At 53.1% G+C, this 22,865-nt stretch overlaps 1 protein-coding gene across 5 annotated transcripts in view; it reads left to right on the top strand.

Moving 5' to 3' along the window:
* The first annotated feature begins 1,492 nt into the window (after nt 1-1,492).
* The window catches only part of LOC147124940 (MICOS complex subunit MIC27-like), a 99,107-nt gene continuing 77,734 nt past the window's right edge, over nt 1,493-22,865 (top strand). For 3 of the 5 annotated variants that reach the window (XM_085994993.1, XM_085994985.1, XM_085994959.1), the window contains exon 1: nt 1,558-1,684. In XM_085994993.1, the coding sequence (XP_085851119.1) occupies nt 1,580-1,684 (105 nt within the window). In that variant the 5' untranslated portion in view covers nt 1,558-1,579. Of the gene's footprint in view, nt 1,685-22,865 lie in introns of all 5 variants that reach the window. The other 2 variants (XM_085994978.1, XM_085994950.1) reach the window with 2 other exon arrangements.

Raw genomic sequence — 22,865 nt, 5'->3', positions numbered from 1 at the left:
GTCAGTATTTGACGGGGGAGTACCTGGGTGTATGTCAGTATTTGACGGGGGGGTACCTGGGTGTGTGTCAGTATTTGACGGGGGAGTACCTGGGTGTGTGTCAGTATTTGACGGGGGGAGTACCTGGGTGTGTGTCAGTATTTGACGGGGGGAGTACCTGGGTGTGTGTCAGTATTTGAAGGGGGTAGTACCTTGGTGTGTGTCAGTATTTGACGGGGGTAGTACCTGGGCTTATGTCAGTATTTGAAGGGGGAGTACCTGGGTGTGTGTCAGTATTTGAAGGGGGAGTACCTGGGTGTGTGTCAGTATTTGAAGGGGGGAGTACCTGGGTGTGTGTCAGTATTTGAAGGGGGAGTACCTGGGTGTGTGTCAATATTTGACGGGGGGAGTACCTGGGTGTGTGACAGTATTTGACGGGGCAGTACCTGGGTGTATGTCAGTATTTGACGGGGAAGTACCTGGGTGTGTGTCAGTATTTGACGGGGAAGTACCTGGGTGTGTGACAGTATTGGATAGGGGAGTACCTGGGTGAATGTCAGTATTTGACGGGGGGGTACCTGGGTGTGTGTCAGTATTTGACGGGGGAGTACCTGGGTGTATGTCAGTATTTGACCGGGGATTACCTGGGTGTGTGTCAGTATTTGACGGGGGGAGTACCTGGGTGTGTGTCAGCATTTGAAGGAGGGAGTACCTGGGTGTATGTCAGTATTTGACGGGGCAGTACCTGGGTGTATGTCAGGATTTGACGGGGGAGTACCTGGGTGTGTGTCAGTATTTGACAGGGGGAGTACCTGGATGTATGTCAGTATTTGACGGGGCAGTACCTGGGTGTATGTCAGGATTTGACGGGGGAGTACCTGGGTGTGTGTCAGTATTTAACGGGGAGAGTACCTGGGTGTATTTCAGTGTTTGACGGGGGGAGTACCTGGGTGTGTGTCAGTATTTGACGGGGGAGTACCTGGGTGTGTGTCAGTATTTGACGAGGGAATACCTGGGTGTGTGTCAGTATTTGACGGGGTGAGTACCTGGGTGTATGTCAGTATTTGACGGGGGAGTACCTGGGTGTGTGTCAGTATTTGAAGCGGGGAGTACCTGGGTGTGTGTCAGTATTTGAAGGGGGAGTACCTGGGTTTGTGTCAGTATTTGACGGGGGGAGTACCTGGGTGTGTGTCAGTAGTTGACGGGGGGAGTACCTGGGTGTGTGTCAGTATTTGACGGGGGCGTATCTGGGTGTGTGTCAGTATTTGTCGGGGGGAGTACCTGTGTGAGTCAGTGTTTGACGGGGGAGTACCTGGGTGTATGTCAGTATTTGACTGGGGGAGTATCTGTGTGTGTGTCAGTATTTGACGGGGGAGTACCTGGGTGTGTGTCAGTATTTTAAGGGGGAGTACCTGTGTGTGTCAGTATTTAGGGACTGGTGAGGCAATGGTGCTGCCCACTGATCCACCGTTTGTAATTTGTTTTTGTTTGGTGACTCAGTGTCGCTCTTATTGGTGCATTGCGCCCCGCCCACTCTGATTGTCACAGGGACATATCGGAGGCAGCGAGCCGAGTGCGCATGTAAGGCGGGCCGGTCGCCATGGTGTCGCAGGTGAGTGGCGGCTCTGAGCGCTCGGTGGAGGCGCCGCCGAGGCCGGGCGCAGGCGGCTGTCCCGAGCCGATGCCTGCCTGGGTGCAGCCTGCGGTGAGTCGATCGCGCAGTGCGGGGTCGTGCGGAGAGAGGAGAAGGAGAGGAGGCGGTACCGCCGCTGTTTGTGGGGCCCCGCTCTCGATGCTCGTCTCTCGGCCCAGCGCGTCCTGCTGTCACTCTGGAGGGGGCGGGTGGCCCGCTGGTTTCGGGGGGAGCTGCAGTTAATCGCACTATCCTGCTGTTTGAGTGACTGCCAATTAGTGTCTGTAGGATAACGTCAGCCTTTGTGACAAAGGTCAGTTTATTGATCATGTGGAGAAACGTGCATATTCCATTTCTGACTTATATATATCCTATTCATTCCAGTTTGTAAATGGATGTGCACACATGGCCTTAGTGACAACTGTGCTGCTGCCTAAACACTTGGTAAACTATTGTTGTTTGACCTTCTGAAATTTTCAAAAGCTGTAACAAAAACTTGCATTTGTATTACACCTTTAATGTAGTAAAAATGTCCCGCGGCGCTTCACTGGAACGTGATCCAACAAAATTTGACACTGAGACTCGTAAGGAGATCTTGGGAGAGGTGACCAAAAGCTGGGTCAAACAATTAGGTTTTAAGGAGCTTCTTAAGAGAGGGGTAGTGAGGTTTAGGGAGTGAATTCCAGAGCTTAGGGCGGAAGCAGCTGAAGGCATAAATGTACATTTTAAAAAAATGAACAGCAAAATGTTAAGACAATGTCTGTCTTATTTGTAATGTGCACTGTATTAAAACTATAATCTTGTAGGAATCGACAGATCCCTAACTGAAGTACTGAGGTCGAGTCAGTCTGATAATTAAACAAAGTTTAATGTAAACTAGAGAACAAACAATGGCATGCAGGGGAAACAATCAACAGGTCTTTTCTTAATGCTGGCTTCACGAGGTCTGAACTGGGAACCTCCCAGTCTGACGTCATCACGTTTCCCGCCGTTCGGGACGTCACGTGACCAACGTGATGACGTCATCGCGCTGGTTCTGTGACTTACCCAGAACGGGCTATTTACATACAGTAAACCAACCTAGGTGTTGTAGCACTCTGTTAAAGGCAGTTATACAGGAGTCCCTTGGTGGCTTTGCCACATGCACCCCCCCAGAAGTGTCTTTAACCTCAAAAGTCAATCGCAGAGGAGGTCGGACAAGCCTGTTCGAATGACTCCGATATTCCCGGAGAGGAATGGGCTGGGTAGACGATGAGCTGGTCTGCGGGACTGTCTGGTCAGGCGTGGCGGCCACGGGCGGCCGCCCACGACGCGGTGGCTGCGCTGCCTCGACCGGTCGCTCGAGGTCCAGGTGTGCGGCCTTGAGGCGGTCCACGGAAATGTGGTCAGGCTTGCCCCCAACGTCCACTAAAAAACTCTTGGTGCCCGCCTGCAGTACCTGGAAAGGGCCTGTATATGGAGGCGTGAGAGGACTGCGGTGGGCGTCATGCCTGACAAAAAACAATTTAGCCCGCATAAGCTCCGGCGGAACGTGTGACGCGGGCAACCCGTGATGTGACATCGGAATGGGCCGAAAAGATTGAGCTGCGTCCCGGTGAGCCTCCAGTTGTTCGGCCACCGACCAAGGACGCGTTGGTGACGGAAGAAACTCGCCGGGCACCCGGAGCGGTTGGCCATAAACCAGTTTGGCGACCGATGCCTGCAGGTCCTCTTTAGACGCTGTGCGTAACCCGAGCATCACCCAAGGCAGCTTGTCCATCCATGCGGTCCCCTGGAGGCTGGCCCGCAGCGACTCCTTCGAGGACCGATGAAAACGCTCACATAATCCATTGGCCTGCAGATGGTAAGCCGTGGTCCGATGGAGCTTGGTGCCCAAACCCAAGGCTACGGCGTTCCACAAAGCAGACGAGAATTGCGGCCTGCGATCCGACGAAATATCAGACGGAACGCCGAAACGTGCAACCCAGGATGAAAGAAAAGCCTGGGCGACATCCGGAGGTGGTGGACGTCAAAGGAATGCCCTCCGGCCACCTGGTGGTACGGTCGACTATAATCAAAAGATGTGTGAAACCTTGTGACGGCGGTAGTGGGCCAACGAAGTCGACATGGACGTGATCGAAACGCCGCTCCGGTACTTCGAAAATGGCGATGGGAGCTTTGACGTGCCGCTGCACCTTAGCCCGCTGGCACACGACGCAGGTGTTGGCCCAGTTGCGGACATCTTTTCGCATTCCTCTCCAGACGAACTTGGACACCAGTAATTTTTGTGAAGCCCTCACGCCAGGGTGCGCAAGCCCGTGAATGGCATCGAAAACGTTCCTACGCCAGGACAGCGGAACAATCGGGCGGGGGTCCCTCAAGGAGATGTCGCAGAGCAGGGAGGTGCCAGCCGAGTGGAAAAGCACATCCGCTGGCTGAAGGCAGGAGGAGTCGGTGCGGAAAGCTTGCGTTTCCAGATCGGCCGCTTGGTCAGCAGCCATGAGTGAATAATCGAGTCCCAGCTGGACGGTCACACGCGAGAGGCAATCGACGACCACATTGTCCTTGCCGGCCACGTGCCGGATGTCGTGGTGAACTCGGAAATAAAGGTGAGCTGTCGTTGCTATCGAGCTGCCCACGGCTCAGCCGTCTTGGCCATGGCAAACGTCGGGCTTGTGATCCACAAACGCGGTGAATTGGCGTCCTTCCAATAGAAAACGAAAATGGCGGATGGCCAGAAACAATGCCAACAACTCCCTGTCGAACGTGCTGTAGCTACGCTCGTTACGACGCAATTGGCGACTAAAAAACGCCAGCGGTTGCCACGTCCCGTCGACCCATTGCTCCTGCACGGCGCCTATAGCGTAGTCTGAAGCGTCAGTCGTAAGCGCGATGGTGGCGCCAGGCAGCGGGTGCGTCCACATCGTTGCGTTTGCGAGAGCATCCTTCGTGTCCACAAAAGCGCAATCCATCTCCGGTGTCCAGGCCACAGGTACCTTCCCCGGTTTCCCTCTCAGTGCCTCGTAGAGCGGCCGCATCAGCTGCGTGGCCCGGGGAACGAACCGATGGTAAAACTTTACCATACCAAGGAACTCCTGGAGTGCTTTAACGGATTGCGGGCGCGGGAAAGCAGCAATGGCTGCCACCTTCGACCGAAGCGGCAGTGCCCCTGCTGCAGTGATGCAGTGGCCCAAAAAGTCGATCTGCCGCAGTCCGAATTGACATTTGTTCGGGTTAATTATGAGGCCATGCTGATGGAGGTGGCGAAAAAGGAGGCGCAGGTGTTTGAGATGTTCCTCTTTCGAAGTATTGGCGACCAGGATGTCATCGAGATACAGAAACTTAAGATCCCGCAGCACTGAATCTATAAGGCGCTGGAACGCCTGCGCCGCATTTTTGAGTCCGAACGGCATTCGGAGGAATTCGATAAGTCCGAAAGGGGTAATGACCGCCATCTTCTGGACATCCTGGGGGCGGACGGGCACTTGATTGTACCCCCGGTTGAGGTCGATTTTGGAAAAAATCAAATTGCCAGCCAAATGTGCGGAGAAATCTTGGATGTACGGTATAGGGTACCGGTCGGGAGTCGTGACCTCAGTGAGGTGCCGATAATCGCCGCAGGGCCGCCAACCACCCTCGGGCTTAGGGACGATATGAAGCGGTGAAGACCAGGGACTATCCGACCGGCGAACGATTCCCAGTCGCTCCGTGGTGGCGAACTCCCCCTTCGCGGCCTCGAGTTTACTGGGCACCAGCCATCGAGCCCGGGCATAAATCGGGGGGCCGGTCGTTGCGATGTGGTGTTCTACACCATGTTTAGCGATCGTCGCTGAGAAGGTGGGTCGAGTGAGATCCGGAAATTCCCCGAGAAGGCGGGTGAAGTCGTCGAGCGCCGGCACGGTGCAGGAACCCGTGTGAGGCGTGCCTGAGCCCCGAAAACATGGGATGGAGGCAAACGTGGTGGCGTGAATCAGACGGCGATTTTGTAAATCAACCAATAGGCCATTGGTACAGAAGAAGTCAGCGCCGAGGATTGCCTGTGCGATTTTGGCGGTTATAAACTCCCATTGGAAAAGTTGCCCGCTGAAACACACCTGGATCCGCCGCTTCCCAAACGTACGAATAGCACTGCCGTTGGCGGCCTGGAGTGGAGAACCGCGCCTCCCTGCTCTGACGAGGAGCGAAGCGGGGAGGATGCTGCACTGAGCGCCCGTGTCACACAAAAACCACCGACCCGAAATAGAGCCGGTGATATACAATAACTTCCCGGAATCTCCAACCGCCATCGTAGACGCGAAACCGACCTCTGGGTCGTTCTTCCGTTCACGCAGTCGGTGCTGTTGCTTTCTCGGTGCATTTGGCACGAAACTACATGGAGGACGGCAGCATCTGGCTTTTGGACCGAAACAGGCGTGGTAGTAGCAGAGACCGGATGATGGAGGCGCCGAGGTGGGGTTCTTCGGGGTGGGACGCTTCGAGGTGGCGCAGTCTTGGTGCATCACCGCATAAATGGTGTCGGCTTCGGCCGCGAGCGCTACACCGTCCGTAGCCTCCGACCTGGCGAGGGCTGCTTGCACCTGCTCGGGGAGCTGGCTGAGGAACAGTTCCCGAAACAGAAACCACTGCAGCTCAGAACCGAGGAGCGTGAGCATCTGGCTCATCAACTCAGACGGCTTGGCGTCGCCTACCCTGGGCAGTGTGAGTAAACGTTGCGCGCGCTCCGCTTTCATGAGGCCGAAAACCTGCATTGGTCGCGCCTTAAGCGTATCATACTTGTTATCTACAGGCGGGGTCTCCAGCAGACTGATGATCCTCGAAGCCGTCGAGCTGTCCAGTGCGGAGACCACGTAAAGATAACGGGTCTGATCCAGCACGATGTTCCGAAGCTGGAACTGAGCCTCCGCTTGGACGAACCAGGAGGCCGTCTGTTCCCAAAATTGAGGGAGCTTCAAGGTTGCTGCGTTAACATCCATCGTTTTGTTCTGCGCGTCTTCCGCGAAAATCGTCCGCGAAGCTTCGGGGTCACCAATGTAGGAATTGACAGATCCCTAACTGAAGTACTGAGGTCGAGTCAGTCCGATAATTAAACGAAGTTTAATGTAAACTAGAGAACAAACAATGGCATGCAGGAGAAACAATCAACAGGTCTTTTCTTAATGCTGGCTTCACGAGGTCTGAATTGGGAACCTCCCAGTCTGACGTCATGACGTTTCCCGCCGTTCGGGATGTCACGTGACCAACGTGATGACGTCATCGCGCTGGTTCTGGGACTTACCCAGAACGGGCTATTTACATACAGTAAACCAACCTAGGTGTTGTAGCACTCTGTTAAAGGCAGTTATACAGGAGTCCCTTGGTGGCTTTGCCGCAATCTAACACTTTTGAAAATGCACAGAAATGAAATGATAACTGGTAAGATGTAGGATGTCAGTGCTGGGGAATAAAACGCTTGCCATTTCAGGCAGCCAACATCAAGCACTCCCAGGTTAGGTATGGTGCAGAGTAAAGCTCCCACCACTCTGTCTCACCAATGTGCACCAACTTCAGAAGGGCACCCAATTGTGGCATTTTTGCCATTTTCCACATTGAGTGTCCTTAGGCCATGCTAGCGTGACCGTGCCAAATTAGGGATAGTTTAGTGCAGTCAGTCAATGCACACGGGATGTGGGTGTCGCTGGCAAGGCCAGCATTTATTGCCCATCTCTAATTGCCTTTGAGATGGTGGTGGTGACTGAACCGTTGCAGTCAGTGTGGTGAGGGTACTGCCACAGTGCTTTTGGGGAGGGAGTTCCAGGATTTTGACCCTGCGACGATGAAGGAACGGCGATACATTTCCAAGTCAGGCTGGCATGTGACGTGGAGAGGAACTTGGATGTGGTGGTTTTCCCACGTGCATGCTACCCTTATCCTTCTAGGTGGTAACGATTGTGGGTTTGGGAGGTGCTACCGAAAAAGCTTTTGTGAGTTGCTGCAGTGCATCTTGTAGATGGCACGCACTGCAGCCACGGTCCGCCGGTGGTGGAGGGAGTGAATGTTTAAGGTGATGGATGGGGTGGCATCAAACGGGCTGCTTTATTCTGGATGGTGTCGAGCTTCTTGAATGTTGTTGGAGCTGCACTCATCCAGACAAGTGGAGTGTATTCCATCACACTCCTGATTTGTGCCTTGTAAGTGATGGCAAGACTTTGGGGAATCAGGAGGTGAGACACTCACTGCAGAATACCCAGCGTCTGATCTGTTCTTGTTGCCACAGTATTTATGTGACTGGTCCAGTTAAGTTTCTGGTGAATGGTGACCTCCAGGATGTTGATGGTGGGGGATTCAACGATGGTAATGCCATTGAATGTCAAGGAGAGTTGGTTAGATGAGACTCGTTTCACATTAGACCCTTACTGTTAACAGACGAGACTTTAACAAACTGAGCTGGATTTAAGCCCAAGTCCCAGATCTCCAAGCCTAGTCTGTTGCCTCCTCCATTAAGATACATTTTGTCAGGAATCCTGACCTTTCCTTCCTTATGAAGGGATTCCTATCAACCATCTTTAGTTAATTTATTCTCTCGGTATTGGCTTCACTTATGGTGAGAGTTGCTCCAGTAAGTGCAGTGCTTTTATTTCCAAACTGGGCATTTAGGGTCAGCTTTATGGTTTTAATTTCTTTATAAGACACACACTGTTCCATGTCCCAGATTCCAATGTGTGCTGGTTGCAGAACATGTATTTCTGTCTCTGGCCCCTTGTAGATCACAATATCTGCCTGTCTACTTCTACAAAGATTCTGAGGAGTTGAAAGAAAAACCAAAGAACTCAGTAGCCTCGTACCAGTTACGATGACTAAGCAGTCTTTTAGTATTATCAAGTCAGGTGACTGTGTGAACCTCTCCGAGAAGCCACCTACACCGAGATCTTCATGACGAAACATGGGATTACTCTCTCGCACTCTCTCAGCATTACATTTCCTAGATTGCAGCAGTAACTGCACTTAAAGTACAATTGGTTGTAAAGCACTTTGTGATGTTCGAAAAAAACCTTTTCTCTTGCATTGTCAGGGGTGCCGTCTTTTGAATCGGATGTTAAACGGAGGCCCCGTCTGCCCTCAGGTGAACATATAAGAGCAGGGGAGCTCTCCCCGGTGTCCTAGTCAATATTTATCCATCAAACAACAACTAAACACAGATTATTTGATCATTATCACATTGCTGTTTGTGGGAGCTTGCTGTACGCATTATTGACTGTCGTGTTTCCCACATTACAACAGTGACTACACTTCAGAAGTACTTCATTGGCTGTAAAGTGCTTTAGGAGGTCTTTAGGTGTGAAAAATGTCCTTTTTTTCTTTTTTTTTCTCTTTCTTTTTCGATGGGGAATATGATGCCTCTGAGTGCCATGATTCTTGGAATAAGACTTGACACCAAAGAGGTCTGATGTCGGAGATGGAGACGAGCTTGCTTCATAGCTCCTCAAACCGTGGTTTCAATGTCACTATATACACATCAGAAAAAAAAATCTTCAGGTAGTGAAAAAGCCCCCAACGCTGCAACAAACTGGCAAGTTGGACAAGGTCCCTGATTATGGCATTTGTCAGCTTTTATTTCTTGTGCCCTTCAATGTAGCCTGCTTAGTGACGAATGTGCCTAAAAGGGTTGCATGTGTATTCCTGCCTCCACATCTAGAGTAAGGGGTGAAGACTTCCACATCTGCAGGAGCAGTCATCCAAATAATGAAAAATGTTGCAAACTTGTTTCTTCGTGAGCAGGACCCACACTCTCCCCAGGACATTAGACAGCATCTGACGGTTGTCTTCGTGCAGGGTTTCTGGCACGCTCTCAATTAGTTGACATTATGTTGGGCACAGCAACAGCAAAGATAATGAATTCCTCAGTCTTGAGACAGATACCTGCCACCTTCATAGCACCGGATGCCAGAATCATCATGAAACCTATGCTAAAGCTCTTGCTCACAAATCAACAGGGCCATGTGATTGTTGGGAGTTCAGGAATAATACCTCAACATGCAATTCTGTGCATCTATTCATAGCGTCAGTGATGCTCATTATAAATGCGTGTCTGGGCTAGATGGGGAACCTACCTGGACTCTCCAACAATTTGGAGTTGCTAGCAGTATGGCAACCACTTAAGAATTTGAAAAACGAGTGTACATTCGTTTGGGAGGACAACAGGTTCAGAATCCTGTGCAAGGATGCCCTTGAGTTCGGGTACCTAGATAACTTGACACGAGACAGAAATAAGAATTCATTGGCAAACCTCAGCAGGTCAGAATTTGTGAGCAAGCTTCCAGGGGGCAAAGAGCAAGGACGTCTGGGTGTTAAGTACTATGATCAGTAAGTACTTAAACATGTTACAAGATTCCCTATTTTGATGAATTTTTTTATAGAAATACTAATTTACAGGCCTGCTGCATGGAGCCTTAAACAAATCCATTCTGTGAGTGCAGACACTGTGAGATGATGTGAGACAAGAGGGTTCCTCTTGCAGCATATTTTTCCTGAATCATCGGTTACCGTGAGCTCACCACGTGCAGCCTGTTGTGGACCAGTTACAGACCAGGCTTTTGTTCTTGTGTGTCTGCAGCAGTAACTTGCTATGTGCCACATACTGTCACTGATTACTTTCTTTCACCGCAGGATGCTGAAGTAGAAGTATGTACTTCTGCATGTGTTTTCTCTCCTGATCTGTGGCAGAGCATGTCAGTGTAAACACCAGGCCTTCCAGCACGGACCAATGCTCTTTAAGATGAGGTTGCTACCACAATAAGGGCTGAACTCTCCTATGTTCATGCCACTTGTCTAAGAAGTCTAATATTGACCAAATGGACAGGATTTCCATGCTGGACCCTGCAACAAAAGCTGTGACTTTCTTATTACTTGAGAAGGTTTATGAACTTCATGTTTGGAAGTTTAATATATTTTGGGCGTTGGCATACTCATCATCAGCCAAACTTTGTATTGCCCACCCTATTTCCAGGCCCAATTTCCCACTCTATAATTGTAGAAGCACATGTTGGGCATCAATAGTGGTGAACTGAGGGGGAATGCGTACAGGAAGTCATCCCAACCTTTACTGCAGATTTTTCATGGATAATTCAATTTTTTTTGCTTATGGACAGTAAGTGGATCCCAAAATCTTGCTGAAGTGAAAAAGTGCACCAGGCAAATTGTTGATATCCTGCTCCCTGGTGAGTCACAAACCGTGGCAAACTTCATCCTTCTTGTTTGCAAAGCCACGAAATAAAGCTACCCACTATGTGATCACAACTAAAGCCTTGTGACACTTGCATTTGATTAGTGAAATCCTTCTACGAATTAAATGGAGATTAATGGACAGGTGAAATCCATAGCAGGGCTGAAATCTAATTGAGGTGTTCAGATGACTTGGTTTATTGCATTCTTCAAATCGCCCTGGTATTTACTGCCTGTGCTGTACAGACTGTGCACTGCATGGCATGTAATGATCTCACTGTTGTGATGCTGTAAATTTCTCGTGAAGTATCACACAGTTGACTATTGAGAATCCTGTGCTCTCTTCTATAAACAAAATCAATGTGTTTTCTTAACTGATGATGACTGGCTGAAACCTTTTTCCCTCTAGGTGGAGTACTAACCATGGGCAGCGCTGTTCTTAATATATTAATGATAACTGCTTGAATTACAGGATTATTTTTAAGAGATCTGGGATTTTTTTAGTTTTGCTCTTTAAGGGAAATTTCCGTAAAATGCCACGCCACAGATCAGTGTATTGGGAACAGTTGGATGTTTGCAGTCATGTACGGGGTCAATGTTCAATAGAATTTGGCACTGTCTGACTAGTTTTTGCTCTCTTTGTTGGAAGATGTGCCAAGTTAGAGACTAGGAAGTTGGATGCACGTGGAGTGCCCACACTGTCGCTAACTACTGCCTTGCCTGAACCCGGGAGTGTTAGCGCTGTGCACTGTCTGAACCCAGGAGTCAGAGTTATACAGCACAGAAAGAGTCCCTTCAGCCCATCGTGTCCGCGCCGGCCATCAAGCCCTATCTATTCTAATCCCATTTTCCAGCACTTGGTCCGTAGCCTTGTATGCTATTGCGTTTCAGGTGCTCATCTAAATGCTTCTTGAATGTTGTGAGGGTTCCTGCCTCTACCACCCTTTTAGGCAGCGAGTTCCAGATTCCAACCACCCTCTGGGTGAAAAAGTTTTTGCTCAAATCCCCTCTAAACCTCCTGCCCCTTACCTTGAAACTATGCCCCCTGGTTATTGACCACTCTACTAAGGGGAAAAGTTCTTTTCTATCTACCCTATCTATGCCCCTCATAATTTTGTGCCCCTCATAATTTTGTACACCTCAATCAGGTTCCCCTCCGCCTTCTCTGCTCTAAGGAAAACAACCCCAGCCTGCCCAGTCTCTCTTCATAGCTGAAACGCTCCAGCCCAGGTAACATCCTGGTGAATCTCCTCTGCACCCTCTCCAATGCAATCACATCCTTCCTATAGTGTGGCGACCAGAACTGCACACCGTATTCCAGCTGTGGCCTACCTAGCATTTTGTACAGCTCCATCATAACCTCCCTGCTCTTGCCTTCAGTAGCCGAGGCATAGAATACAAGTATCCCATATGCCTTTTTAACCACCTTATTTAGCTGTCCTGCTGCCTTCAGGGATCTATGTACATGCACACCAAGGTCCCTCTGATCCTCTGTCCTTCCTAGGGTCCTACCATTCATTGTGTATTCCCTTGCCTTGGTAGTCCTCCCAAAATACATCACCTCACACTTTTCAGGGTTAAATTCCATTTGCCACTGTTCTGCCCACCTGACCAACCCGTCTATATCGTCCTGTAGCCTGAGGCTTCCCTCCTCGCTATTTACCATTCCACCAATTTTTGTGTCATCTGCGAACTTACTGATCATACCTCCTACATTCATATCTAAATCATTAATGTACGCTACAAACAGCAAAGGACCCAGCACCGATCCCTGCGGTACACCATTGGACACAGGCTTCCAGTCACAAAAACAGCCTTCGACCATCATCCTCTGCCTCCTGCCACTAAGCCAATTTTGGATCCAATGTGCCAAATTGCCCTGGATCCCATGGGCTCTTACCTTCTTGACCAGTCTCCCATGCGGGACTTTGTCAAAAGCCCTACTGAAGTCCATGTAGACTACGTCAACTGCACTACCCTCATCCACACACCTAGTTACCCCCTCTCAAAATTCAATCAAATTGGTTAGACATGATCTCCCCCTGACAAAGCCATGCTGGCTATCCTTGATTAATCCTTGCCTCTCCAAGTTGAGACTAATTCTGTCCCTACCACTGATGTTCGGCTCACTGGCCTGTAATTCCCTGGTTTATCCCTACTACCCTTCTTGAATAATGGTACTATATTAGCTGTCCTCCAGTCCTCTGGCACCTCCCCTGTGGCCAGAGAGGATCTGAAAATTTGTGTCACAGCCCCTGCAATCTCCTCCCTTACCTCACACAGCAGCCTGGGATACATCTCGTCTGGTCCTGGGGATCTATCCACTTTTAAGCCTACTAAAACCACTAGTACCTCCTCCCTCTCAATACTAATTTGTTCAAGTATATCACAATCCCTCTGCCTGATTTCTATGCCTACATCGTCCTTCTCCATAGTGAACACAGATGCAAAATATTAATTTAAAACCTCACCCACATCTTCCGGCTCTACACACATTGCCACTTTGGTCCTTAATGGGCTCTATTCTTTCCCTGGTTATCCTCTTGCCCTTAATATACTTATAAAACACCTTAGGATTTTCCTTTATTTTGCCTGCCAGTGTTTTTTCATGCTCCCTCTTCGCTCTCCTAATTTATTTTTTATGTACGCCCCTGCACTTTCTATACTCCTCTAGGGCTTCCACTGTTTTTAGTTCTTTGTATCTGCCAAAAGCCTCCCTTTTTTTCCTAATCCATTCTTGTATATCCCTTGATGACATCCAGGGTTCCCTGGGTTTGTTGGACCCACCCTTGACCTTTACGGGAATATGTTGGTGTTGTCCTCTCTCTATTTCCTTTCTGAAAGACTCCCACTGCTCTGATGTGGATTTTCCTACAAGTAGCTGATCCCAGTCCACTTTGGCCAGATCCTGCCTTATCATATTAAAATTGGCCTTCCCCCCCAATTTAGAACCTTTATTTCCGGTCCATCTTTGTCCTTTTCCATGACTACCTTAAACCTCACCGAATTATGTGTCACCAAAATGCTCTCCTACTGACACTTCTACCACTTGCCCGGCTACATTCCCTAGAATTAGGTCGAGTACCACCCCCTCTTTTGTAGGACTTTCTACATGCTGGCTCAAAAAGCTCTCCTGAATGCACTTTAAGAATTCTGCACCCTCTAAGCCTTTCACACTCTGACTATCCCAGTTAATATTGGGGAAGTTGAAATCCCCTACTATTACCCTATTATTTCTACACTTCTCTGAGATTTGCCTACATATCTGTTCCTCTAACTCCCCCTGACTGTTTGGGGGCCTATAGTACACTGCCAGCAAAGTGCTTGCCCCCTTTTTGTTTTTAAGTTCTACCCATATGGCCTCATTAGAGGAACCTGCTAAGATATCATCCCTCCTTCCAGCAGTAATTGACTCCTTGATTAATATTGCGACACCTCCTCTTTTACACCCCCCTCTGTCTCACCTGAAGATTCTATACCCCGGAATATTGAGCTGCCAGTCCTGCCTCTCCCTCAACCATGTCTCTGTGATAGCAAAAATATCAAACTTCCATGTGTTCATCAACACCTTCAATTCATCTGCCTTAGTTGCAAGACTCGTTGCATTAAAATGAATGCTGTGCACTGTCTGAACTGCAAGGACACTGTTGGCGTTGTGCCGTTGCCTGAACCCAGGAGTGTAAGCGTTGTGCCGTTGCCTGAACCCAGGAGTGTTGGCACTGTGCCGTTGCCTGAACCGAGGAGTGTAAGCGTTGTGCCGTTGCCTGAACCCAGGAGTGTTGGCACTGTGCCGTTGCCTGAACCCAGGAGTGTAAGCGTTGTGCCGTTGCCTGAACCCGGGAGTGTTGGCGTTGTGCCGTTGCCCGAACCCGGGAGTGTTGGCGTTGTGCCGTTGCCTGAACCCGGGAGTGTTAGCGCTGTGCACTGTCTGAACCCGGGAGTGTTGGCGCTGTGCACTGTCTGAACCCGGGAGTGTTAGCGCTGTGCACCCTCTGAACCCGGGAGTGTTTGCGCTGTGCACTGCCTGAACCCGGGAGTGTTAGCGCTGTGCACCCTCTGAACCCGGGAGTGTTAGCACTGTGCCCTTCTGAACCCAGGAGTGTTAGTGCTGTGCACTGTCTGAACCCGGGAGTGTTGGCGCTGTGCACTGTCTGAACCCGGGAGCGTTGGCGCTGTGCACTGTCTGAACCCGGGAGCGTTGGCGCTGTGCACTGTCTGAACCCGGGAGCGTTGGCGCTGTGCCCTTGCCTGAACCCGGGAGCATTGGCGCTGTGCCCTTGCTTGAACCCGGGAGTGTTGGCGCTGTGCACTGTCTGAACCCGGGAGTGTTGGCGCTGTGCACTGTCTGAACCCGGGAGCGTTGGCGCTGTGCCCTTGCCTGAACCCGGGAGCGTTGGCCCTGTGCCCTTGCTTGAACCCGGGAGTGTTGGCGCTGTGTTTTTTTCTGAACCCAGGAGTGTTAGCGCTGTGCACTGTCTGAACCCGGGAGTGTTAGTGTAAGAGCCATGAAAGCTTAAGAAAATACTTTAAAATAGTGGTTAAATGGCATAATACAGTTAATTTACCTGACCGACTTATTGTATTAAGAAACCCCCTATTTTTTTGCTCCAGTAGTATAGTCCGAGACACCCCCTTCATTCTTGCCACAATAGTAGTCCCTAAGCCACACATGGTGTGCAGCCATTTTACAGTTTAAACTGCACGTGGCTGAAGGAGGCAGAAGTTGTGAGGTTTGGAGCAATACAGTTTTTGAACGTGTTCGTTTATACGTGTTTGCTTTGTAATTCCGTTTGTTAAGTGTTATAGTAAACAGTTTAAAAGACAAAGCTACGTTTGGGAACATTTTATTTCGACACGCGTCTACTCGTTGTTAAAAGCCCCACAGCTCAGTGGCAGCCTGTTTGGAAACTAAGAAGCGCCACTACAGTTAGCGCTGTGCACTGTCTGAACCCGGGAGTGTTAGCGCTGTGCACTGTTTGAACCCGGGTGTGTTATTGCTGTGCACTATCTGAACCCGGGAGTGTTAGCGCTGTGCACTGTCTGAACCCGGGAGTGTTCGCGCTGTGCACTGTCTGAACCCGAGAGCGTTGGCGCTGTGCACTGTCTGAACCCGGGAGCATTGGCGCTGTGCACTGTCTGAACCTGGGAGTGTTGGCGCTGTGCCCTTGCCTGAACCCGGGAGCGTTGGCGCTGTGCACTGTCTGAACCCGAGAGCGTTGGCGCTGTGCCCTTGCCTGAACCCAGGAGCGTTGGCGCTGTACCCTTGCTTGAACCCGGGAGTGTTGCTGCTGTGCACTGTCTGAACCCGGGAGCGTTGGCGCTGTGCACTGTCTGAACCCGGGAGCGTTGGCGCTGTGCACTGTCTGAACCCGGGAGCGTTGGCGCTGTGCACTGTCTGAACCCGGGAGTGTTAGCGCTGTGCACTGTCTGAACCCAGGAGTGTTAGCACTGTGCACTGTCTGAACCTGGGAGTGTTGGCGCTGTGCCCTTGCCTGAACCCGGGAGCGTTGGCGCTGTGCCCTTGCTTGAACCCGGAGTGTTGGTGCTGTGCACTGTCTGAACCCGGGAGCGTTGGTGCTGTGCCCTTGCTTGAACCCGGGAGTGTTGGCGCTGTGTTTTTTTCTGAACCCAGGAGTGTTAGCGCTGTGCACTGTCCGAACCCAGAAGTGTTAGCGCTGTGCACTGTCTGAACACGGGAGTGTTAGCGCTGTGCACTGTCTGAACCCGGGAGTGTTAGCGCTGTGCACCCTCTGAACCCGGGAGTGTTAGCACTGTGCCCTTCTGAACCCAGGAGTGTTAGCGCTGTGCACTGTCTGAACCCGGGTGTGTTAGCGCTGTGCACTGTCTGAACCCGGGAGTGTTAGCGCTGTGCACTGTCTGAACCCGGGAGTGTTGGCGCTGTGCACTGTCTGAACCCGGGAGCATTAGTGCTGTGCCCTTGCCTGAACTTGGGAGCGTTGGCGCTGTGCACTGTCTGAACCCGGGAGTGTTGGCGCTGTGCACTGTCTGAACCCGAGAGCGTTGGCGCTGTGCCCTTGCCTGAACCCGGGAGCGTTGGCGCTGTGCCCTTGCTTGAACCCGGGAGTGTTGGCGCTGTGTTTTTTTCTGAACCCAGGAGTGTTAGCGCTGTGCACTGTCTGAACCCGGGTGTGTTATCGCTGTGCACTATCTGAACCCGGGAGTGTTAGCACTGTGCACTGTCTGAACCCGAGAGCGTTGGCGCTGTGCCCTTGCTTGAACCCGGGAGTGTTAGTGCTGTGCACTGTCTGAACCCGGGAGTGTTAGCGCTGTGCAGTGTCTGAACCCGGGTGTGTTATCGTTGTGCACTATCTGAACCCGGGAGTGTTAGCGCTGTGCACTGTCTGAACCCGGGAATGTTAGCGCTGTGCACTGTCTGAACCCGAGAGCGTTGGCGCTGTGCCCTTGCCTGAACCCGGGAGCGTTGGTGCTGTGCCCTTGCTTGAACCCGGGAGTGTTGGCGCTGTGTTTTTTTCTGAACCCAGGAGTGTTAGCGCTGTGCACTGTCTGAACCCGGGAGTGTTACCGCTGTGCACTGTCTGAACCCGGGAATGTTAGCGCTGTGCACTGTCTGAACCCGGAAGTGTTAGCGCTGTGCACTGTCTGAACACGGGAGTGTTAGCGCTGTGCACTGTCTGAACCCGGGAGTGTTAGCGCTGTGCACCCTCTGAACCCGGGTGTGTTAGCACTGTGCCCTTCTGAACCCAGGAGTGTTAGCGCTGTGCACTGTCTGAACCCGGGTGTGTTAGCACTGTGCCCTTGCCTGAACCCGGGAGTGTTCGCGCTGTGCACTGTCTCAACCCAGGAGTGTTGGCGCTGTGCCCTTGCCTGAACCCGGGAGTGTTCGCGCTGTGCACTGTCTCAACCCGGGAGTGTTCGCGCTGTGCACTGTCTGAACCCGGGAGCGTTGGCGCTGTGCCCTTGCCTGAACCCAGGAGCGTTGGCGCTGTGCCATTGCTTGAACCCGGGAGTGTTGGCGCTGTGCCCTTGCCTGAACCCAGGAGTGTTAGCGCTGTGCACTGTCTGAACCCGGGAGCGTTGGCGCTGTGCAGTGTCTGAACCCGGTAGTGTTAGCGCTGTGCACTGTTTGAACCCGGGTGTGTTATCGCTGTGCACTATCTGAACCCGGGAATGTTAGCGCTGTGCACTGTCTGAACCCGGGAGTGTTAGCGCTGTGCACTGTCTGAACCCGGGATTGTTAGCGCTGTGCACTGTCTGAACCCGGGAACGTTGGCGCTGTGCACTGTCTGAACCCGGGAGCGTTGGCGCTGTGCACTGTCTGAACCCGGGAGCGTTGGCGCTGTGCACTGTCTGAACCCGAGAGCCTTGGCGCTGTGCCCTTGCCTGAACCCGGGAGCGTTGGCGCTGTGCCCTTGCCTGAACCCGGGAGTGTTGGCGCTGTGCCCTTGTCTCAACCCGGGAGAGTTGGCGCTGTGCACTGTCTGAACCCGGGAGTGTTGGCGCTGTGCCCTTGCTTGAACCCGGGAGTGTTGGCACTGTGCCCTTCTGAACCCAGGAGAGTTGGCGCTGTGCACTGTCTGAACCCGGGAGTGTTGGCGCTGTGCCCTTGCCTGAACCCGGGAGTGTTCGCACTGTGTGAACCCGGGAGTGTTCGCGCTGTGCACTGTCTGAACCCGGGAGCGTTGGCGCTGTGCACTGTCTGAACCCGGGAGCGTTGGCGCTGTGCCCTTGCCTGAACCCAGGAGCGTTGGCGCTGTGCACTGTCTGAACCTGGGAGTGTTGGCGCTGTGCACTGTCTGAACCCGAGAGCGTTGGCGCTGTGCCCTTGCCTGAACCCGGGAGCGTTGGTGCTGTGCCCTTGCTTGAACCCGGGAGTGTTGGCGCTGTGTTTTTTTCTGAACCCAGGCGTGTTATCGCTGTGCACTGTCTGAACCCGGGAGTGTTAGCGCTGTGCACTGTCTGAACCCGGGAGTGTTAGCGCTGTGCACTGTCTGAACCCGGGCATGTTAGCGCTGTGCACTGTCTGAACCCGGGAGTGTTAGCGCTGTGCATTGTCTGAACCTGGGAGTGTTAGCGCTGTGTCCTTTCTGAACCCGGGAGTGTTAGCGCTGTGCACTGTCTGAACCCGGGAATGTTAGCGCTGTGCACTGTCTGAACCCGGGAGTGTTAGCGCTGTGCACTGTCTGAACCCGGGAGTGTTAGCACTGTGCACTGTCTGAACCCGGGAGTGTTAGCGCTGTGCGCTGTTTGAACCCGGGAGTGTTAGCGCTGTGCACTGTCTGAACCCGCGAGCGTTGGCGCTGTGCACTGTCTGAACCCGAGAGCGTTGGCGCTGTGCACTGTCTGAACCCGGGAGCATTGGCGCTGTGCACTGTCTGAACCCGGGAGTGTTAGCGCTGTGCGCTGTTTGAACCCGGGAGTGTTAGCGCTGTGCACTGTCTGAACGCGCGAGCGTTGGCGCTGTGCACTGTCTGAACCCGAGAGCGTTGGCGCTGTGCACTGTCTGAACCCGGGAGCGTTGGCGCTGTGCACTGTCTGAACCCGGGAGCGTTGGCGTTGTGCACTGTCTGAACCCAGGAGTGTTAGCGCTGTGCACTGTCTGAACCCGGGAGTGTTAGCGCTGTGCACTGTCTGAACCCGGGAGTGTTGGCGCTGTGCACTGTCTGAACCCGGGAGCGTTGGCGCTGTGCACTGTCTGAACCCGGGAGCGTTGGCGCTGTGCACTGTCTGAACCCGAGAGCCTTGGCGCTGTGCCCTTGCCTGAACCCGGGAGCGTTGGCGCTGTGCCCTTGCCTGAACCCGGGAGTGTTGGCGCTGTGCCCTTGTCTGAACCCGGGAGAGTTGGCGCTGTGCACTGTCCGAACCCGGGAGTGTTGGCGCTGTGCCCTTGCTTGAACCCGGGAGTGTTGGCACTGTGCCCTTCTGAACCCAGGAGAGTTGGCGCTGTGCACTGTCTGAACCCGGGAGTATTGGCGCTGTGCCCTTGCCTGAACCCGGGAGTGTTCGCACTGTGTGAACCCGGGAGTGTTCGCGCTGTGCACTCTCTGAACCCGGGAGCGTTGGCGCTGTGCACTGTCTGAACCCGGGAGCGTTGGCGCTGTGCCCTTGCCTGAACCCAGGAGCGTTGGCGCTGTGCACTGTCTGAACCTGGGAGTGTTGGCGCTGTGCACTGTCTGAACCCGAGAGCGTTGGCGCTGTGCCCTTGCCTGAACCCGGGAGCGTTGGTGCTGTGCCCTTGCTTGAACCCGGGAGTGTTGGCGCTGTGTTTTTTTCTGAACCCAGGCGTGTTATCGCTGTGCACTGTCTGAACCCGGGAGTGTTAGCGCTGTGCACTGTCTGAACCCGGGAGCGTTGGCGCTGTGCACTGTCTGAACCCGGGAGCGTTGGCGCTGTGCCCTTGCCTGAACCCAGGAGCGTTGGCGCTGTGCACTGTCTGAACCTGGGAGTGTTGGCGCTGTGCACTGTCTGAACCCGAGAGCGTTGGCGCTGTGCCCTTGCCTGAACCCGGGAGCGTTGGTGCTGTGCCCTTGCTTGAACCCGGGAGTGTTGGCGCTGTGTTTTTTTCTGAACCCAGGCGTGTTATCGCTGTGCACTGTCTGAACCCGGGAGTGTTAGCGCTGTGCACTGTCTGAACCCGGGCATGTTAGCGCTGTGCACTGTCTGAACCCGGGAGTGTTAGCGCTGTGCATTGTCTGAACCTGGGAGTGTTAGCGCTGTGTCCTTTCTGAACCCGGGAGTGTTAGCGCTGTGCACTGTCTGAACCCGGGAATGTTAGCGCTGTGCACTGTCTGAACCCGGGAGTGTTAGCGCTGTGCACTGTCTGAACCCGGGAGTGTTAGCACTGTGCACTGTCTGAACCCGGGAGTGTTAGCGCTGTGCGCTGTTTGAACCCGGGAGTGTTAGCGCTGTGCACTGTCTGAACCCGCGAGCGTTGGCGCTGTGCACTGTCTGAACCCGAGAGCGTTGGCGCTGTGCACTGTCTGAACCCGGGAGCATTGGCGCTGTGCACTGTCTGAACCCGGGAGTGTTAGCGCTGTGCACTGTCTGAACCCGGGAGTGTTAGCGCTGTGCGCTGTTTGAACCCGGGAGTGTTAGCGCTGTGCACTGTCTGAACGCGCGAGCGTTGGCGCTGTGCACTGTCTGAACCCGAGAGCGTTGGCGCTGTGCACTGTCTGAACCCGGGAGCGTTGGCGCTGTGCACTGTCTGAACCCGGGAGCGTTGGCGCTGTGCACTGTCTGAACCCGGGAGCGTTGGCGCTGTGCACTGTCTGAACCCGGGAGCGTTGGCGTTGTGCACTGTCTGAACCCAGGAGTGTTAGCGCTGTGCACTGTCTGAACCCGGGAGTGTTAGCGCTGTGCACTGTCTGAACCCGGGAGTGTTGGCGCTGTGCACTGTCTGAACCCGGGAGCGTTGGCGCTGTGCACTGTCTGAACCCGGGAGCGTTGGCGCTGTGCACTGTCTGAACCCGAGAGCCTTGGCGCTGTGCCCTTGCCTGAACCCGGGAGCGTTGGCGCTGTGCCCTTGCCTGAACCCGGGAGTGTTGGCGCTGTGCCCTTGTCTGAACCCGGGAGAGTTGGCGCTGTGCACTGTCCGAACCCGGGAGTGTTGGCGCTGTGCCCTTGCTTGAACCCGGGAGTGTTGGCACTGTGCCCTTCTGAACCCAGGAGAGTTGGCGCTGTGCACTGTCTGAACCCGGGAGTATTGGCGCTGTGCCCTTGCCTGAACCCGGGAGTGTTCGCACTGTGTGAACCCGGGAGTGTTCGCGCTGTGCACTCTCTGAACCCGGGAGCGTTGGCGCTGTGCACTGTCTGAACCCGGGAGCGTTGGCGCTGTGCCCTTGCCTGAACCCAGGAGCGTTGGCGCTGTGCACTGTCTGAACCTGGGAGTGTTGGCGCTGTGCACTGTCTGAACCCGAGAGCGTTGGCGCTGTGCCCTTGCCTGAACCCGGGAGCGTTGGTGCTGTGCCCTTGCTTGAACCCGGGAGTGTTGGCGCTGTGTTTTTTTCTGAACCCAGGCGTGTTATCGCTGTGCACTGTCTGAACCCGGGAGTGTTAGCGCTGTGCACTGTCTGAACCCGGGAATGTTAGCGCTGTGCACTGTCTGAACCCGGGAGTGTTAGCGCTGTGCACTGTCTGAACCCGGGAGTGTTAGCGCTGTGCACTGTCTGAACCTGGGAGTGTTAGCGCTGTGTCCTTTCTGAACCCGGGAGTGTTAGCGCTGTGCACTGTCTGAACCCGGGAGTGTTAGCGCTGTGCACTGTCTGAACCCGGGAGTGTTAGCGCTGTGCACTGTCTGAACCTGGGAGTGTTAGCGCTGTGTCCTTTCTGAACCCGGGAGTGTTAGCGCTGTGCACTGTCTGAACCAGGGAGTGTTAGCGCTGTGCGCTGTTTGAACCCGGGAGTGTTAGCGCTGTGCACTGTCTGAACCCGCGAGCGTTGGCGCTGTGCACTGTCTGAACCCGAGAGCGTTGGCGCTGTGCACTGTCTGAACCCGGGAGCGTTGGCGCTGTGCACTGTCTGAACCCGGGAGCGTTAGCGCTGTGCACTGTCTGAACCCGGGAGTGTTGGCGCTGTGCACTGTCTGAACCCGAGAGCGTTGGCGCTGTGCACTGTCTGAACCCGGGAGCGTTGGCGCTGTGCACTGTCTGAACCCGGGAGCGTTAGCGCTGTGCACTGTCTGAACCCGGGAGTGTTGGCGCTGTGCACTGTCTGAACCCGGGAGTGTTAGCGCTGTGCACTGCCTGAACCCGGGAGCGTTGGCGCTGTGCACTGTCTGAACCCGGGAGTGTTAGCGCTGTGCACTGTCTGAACCCGGGGGAGTTGGTGCTGTGTTATTGTCTGAACCCGAGAGTGTATACCATATTTTTTTTGTATATTGGTGCCTCTATAGACAAGGTAGTAAACAAGAAATTAGTTCATTCATGTAATGCCTTTAACGTAGAAAAATGTTGTATGGCCCTTCGGAGAGGTAGTCAGACAGAAATATGCACTGTATGTCTGACCTCCAGTGTTACAAATGATGCTATTCTGTTGGGATTGCAGATCTATGGCAATTTATTTTTATCTTTGCCAAGTTTTTCTTGTCACAGCCTCGGAA

Source organism: Somniosus microcephalus, chromosome 1 (genome assembly GCF_052327205.1).
Source record: "Somniosus microcephalus isolate GS21.2 chromosome 1, FLI_Smic_1.0, whole genome shotgun sequence".
NCBI lineage: Eukaryota > Metazoa > Chordata > Chondrichthyes > Squaliformes > Somniosidae > Somniosus > Somniosus microcephalus.
Note: the sequence above shows the minus strand (reverse complement) of the source record. Positions and strands in the feature narration are given on the sequence as shown.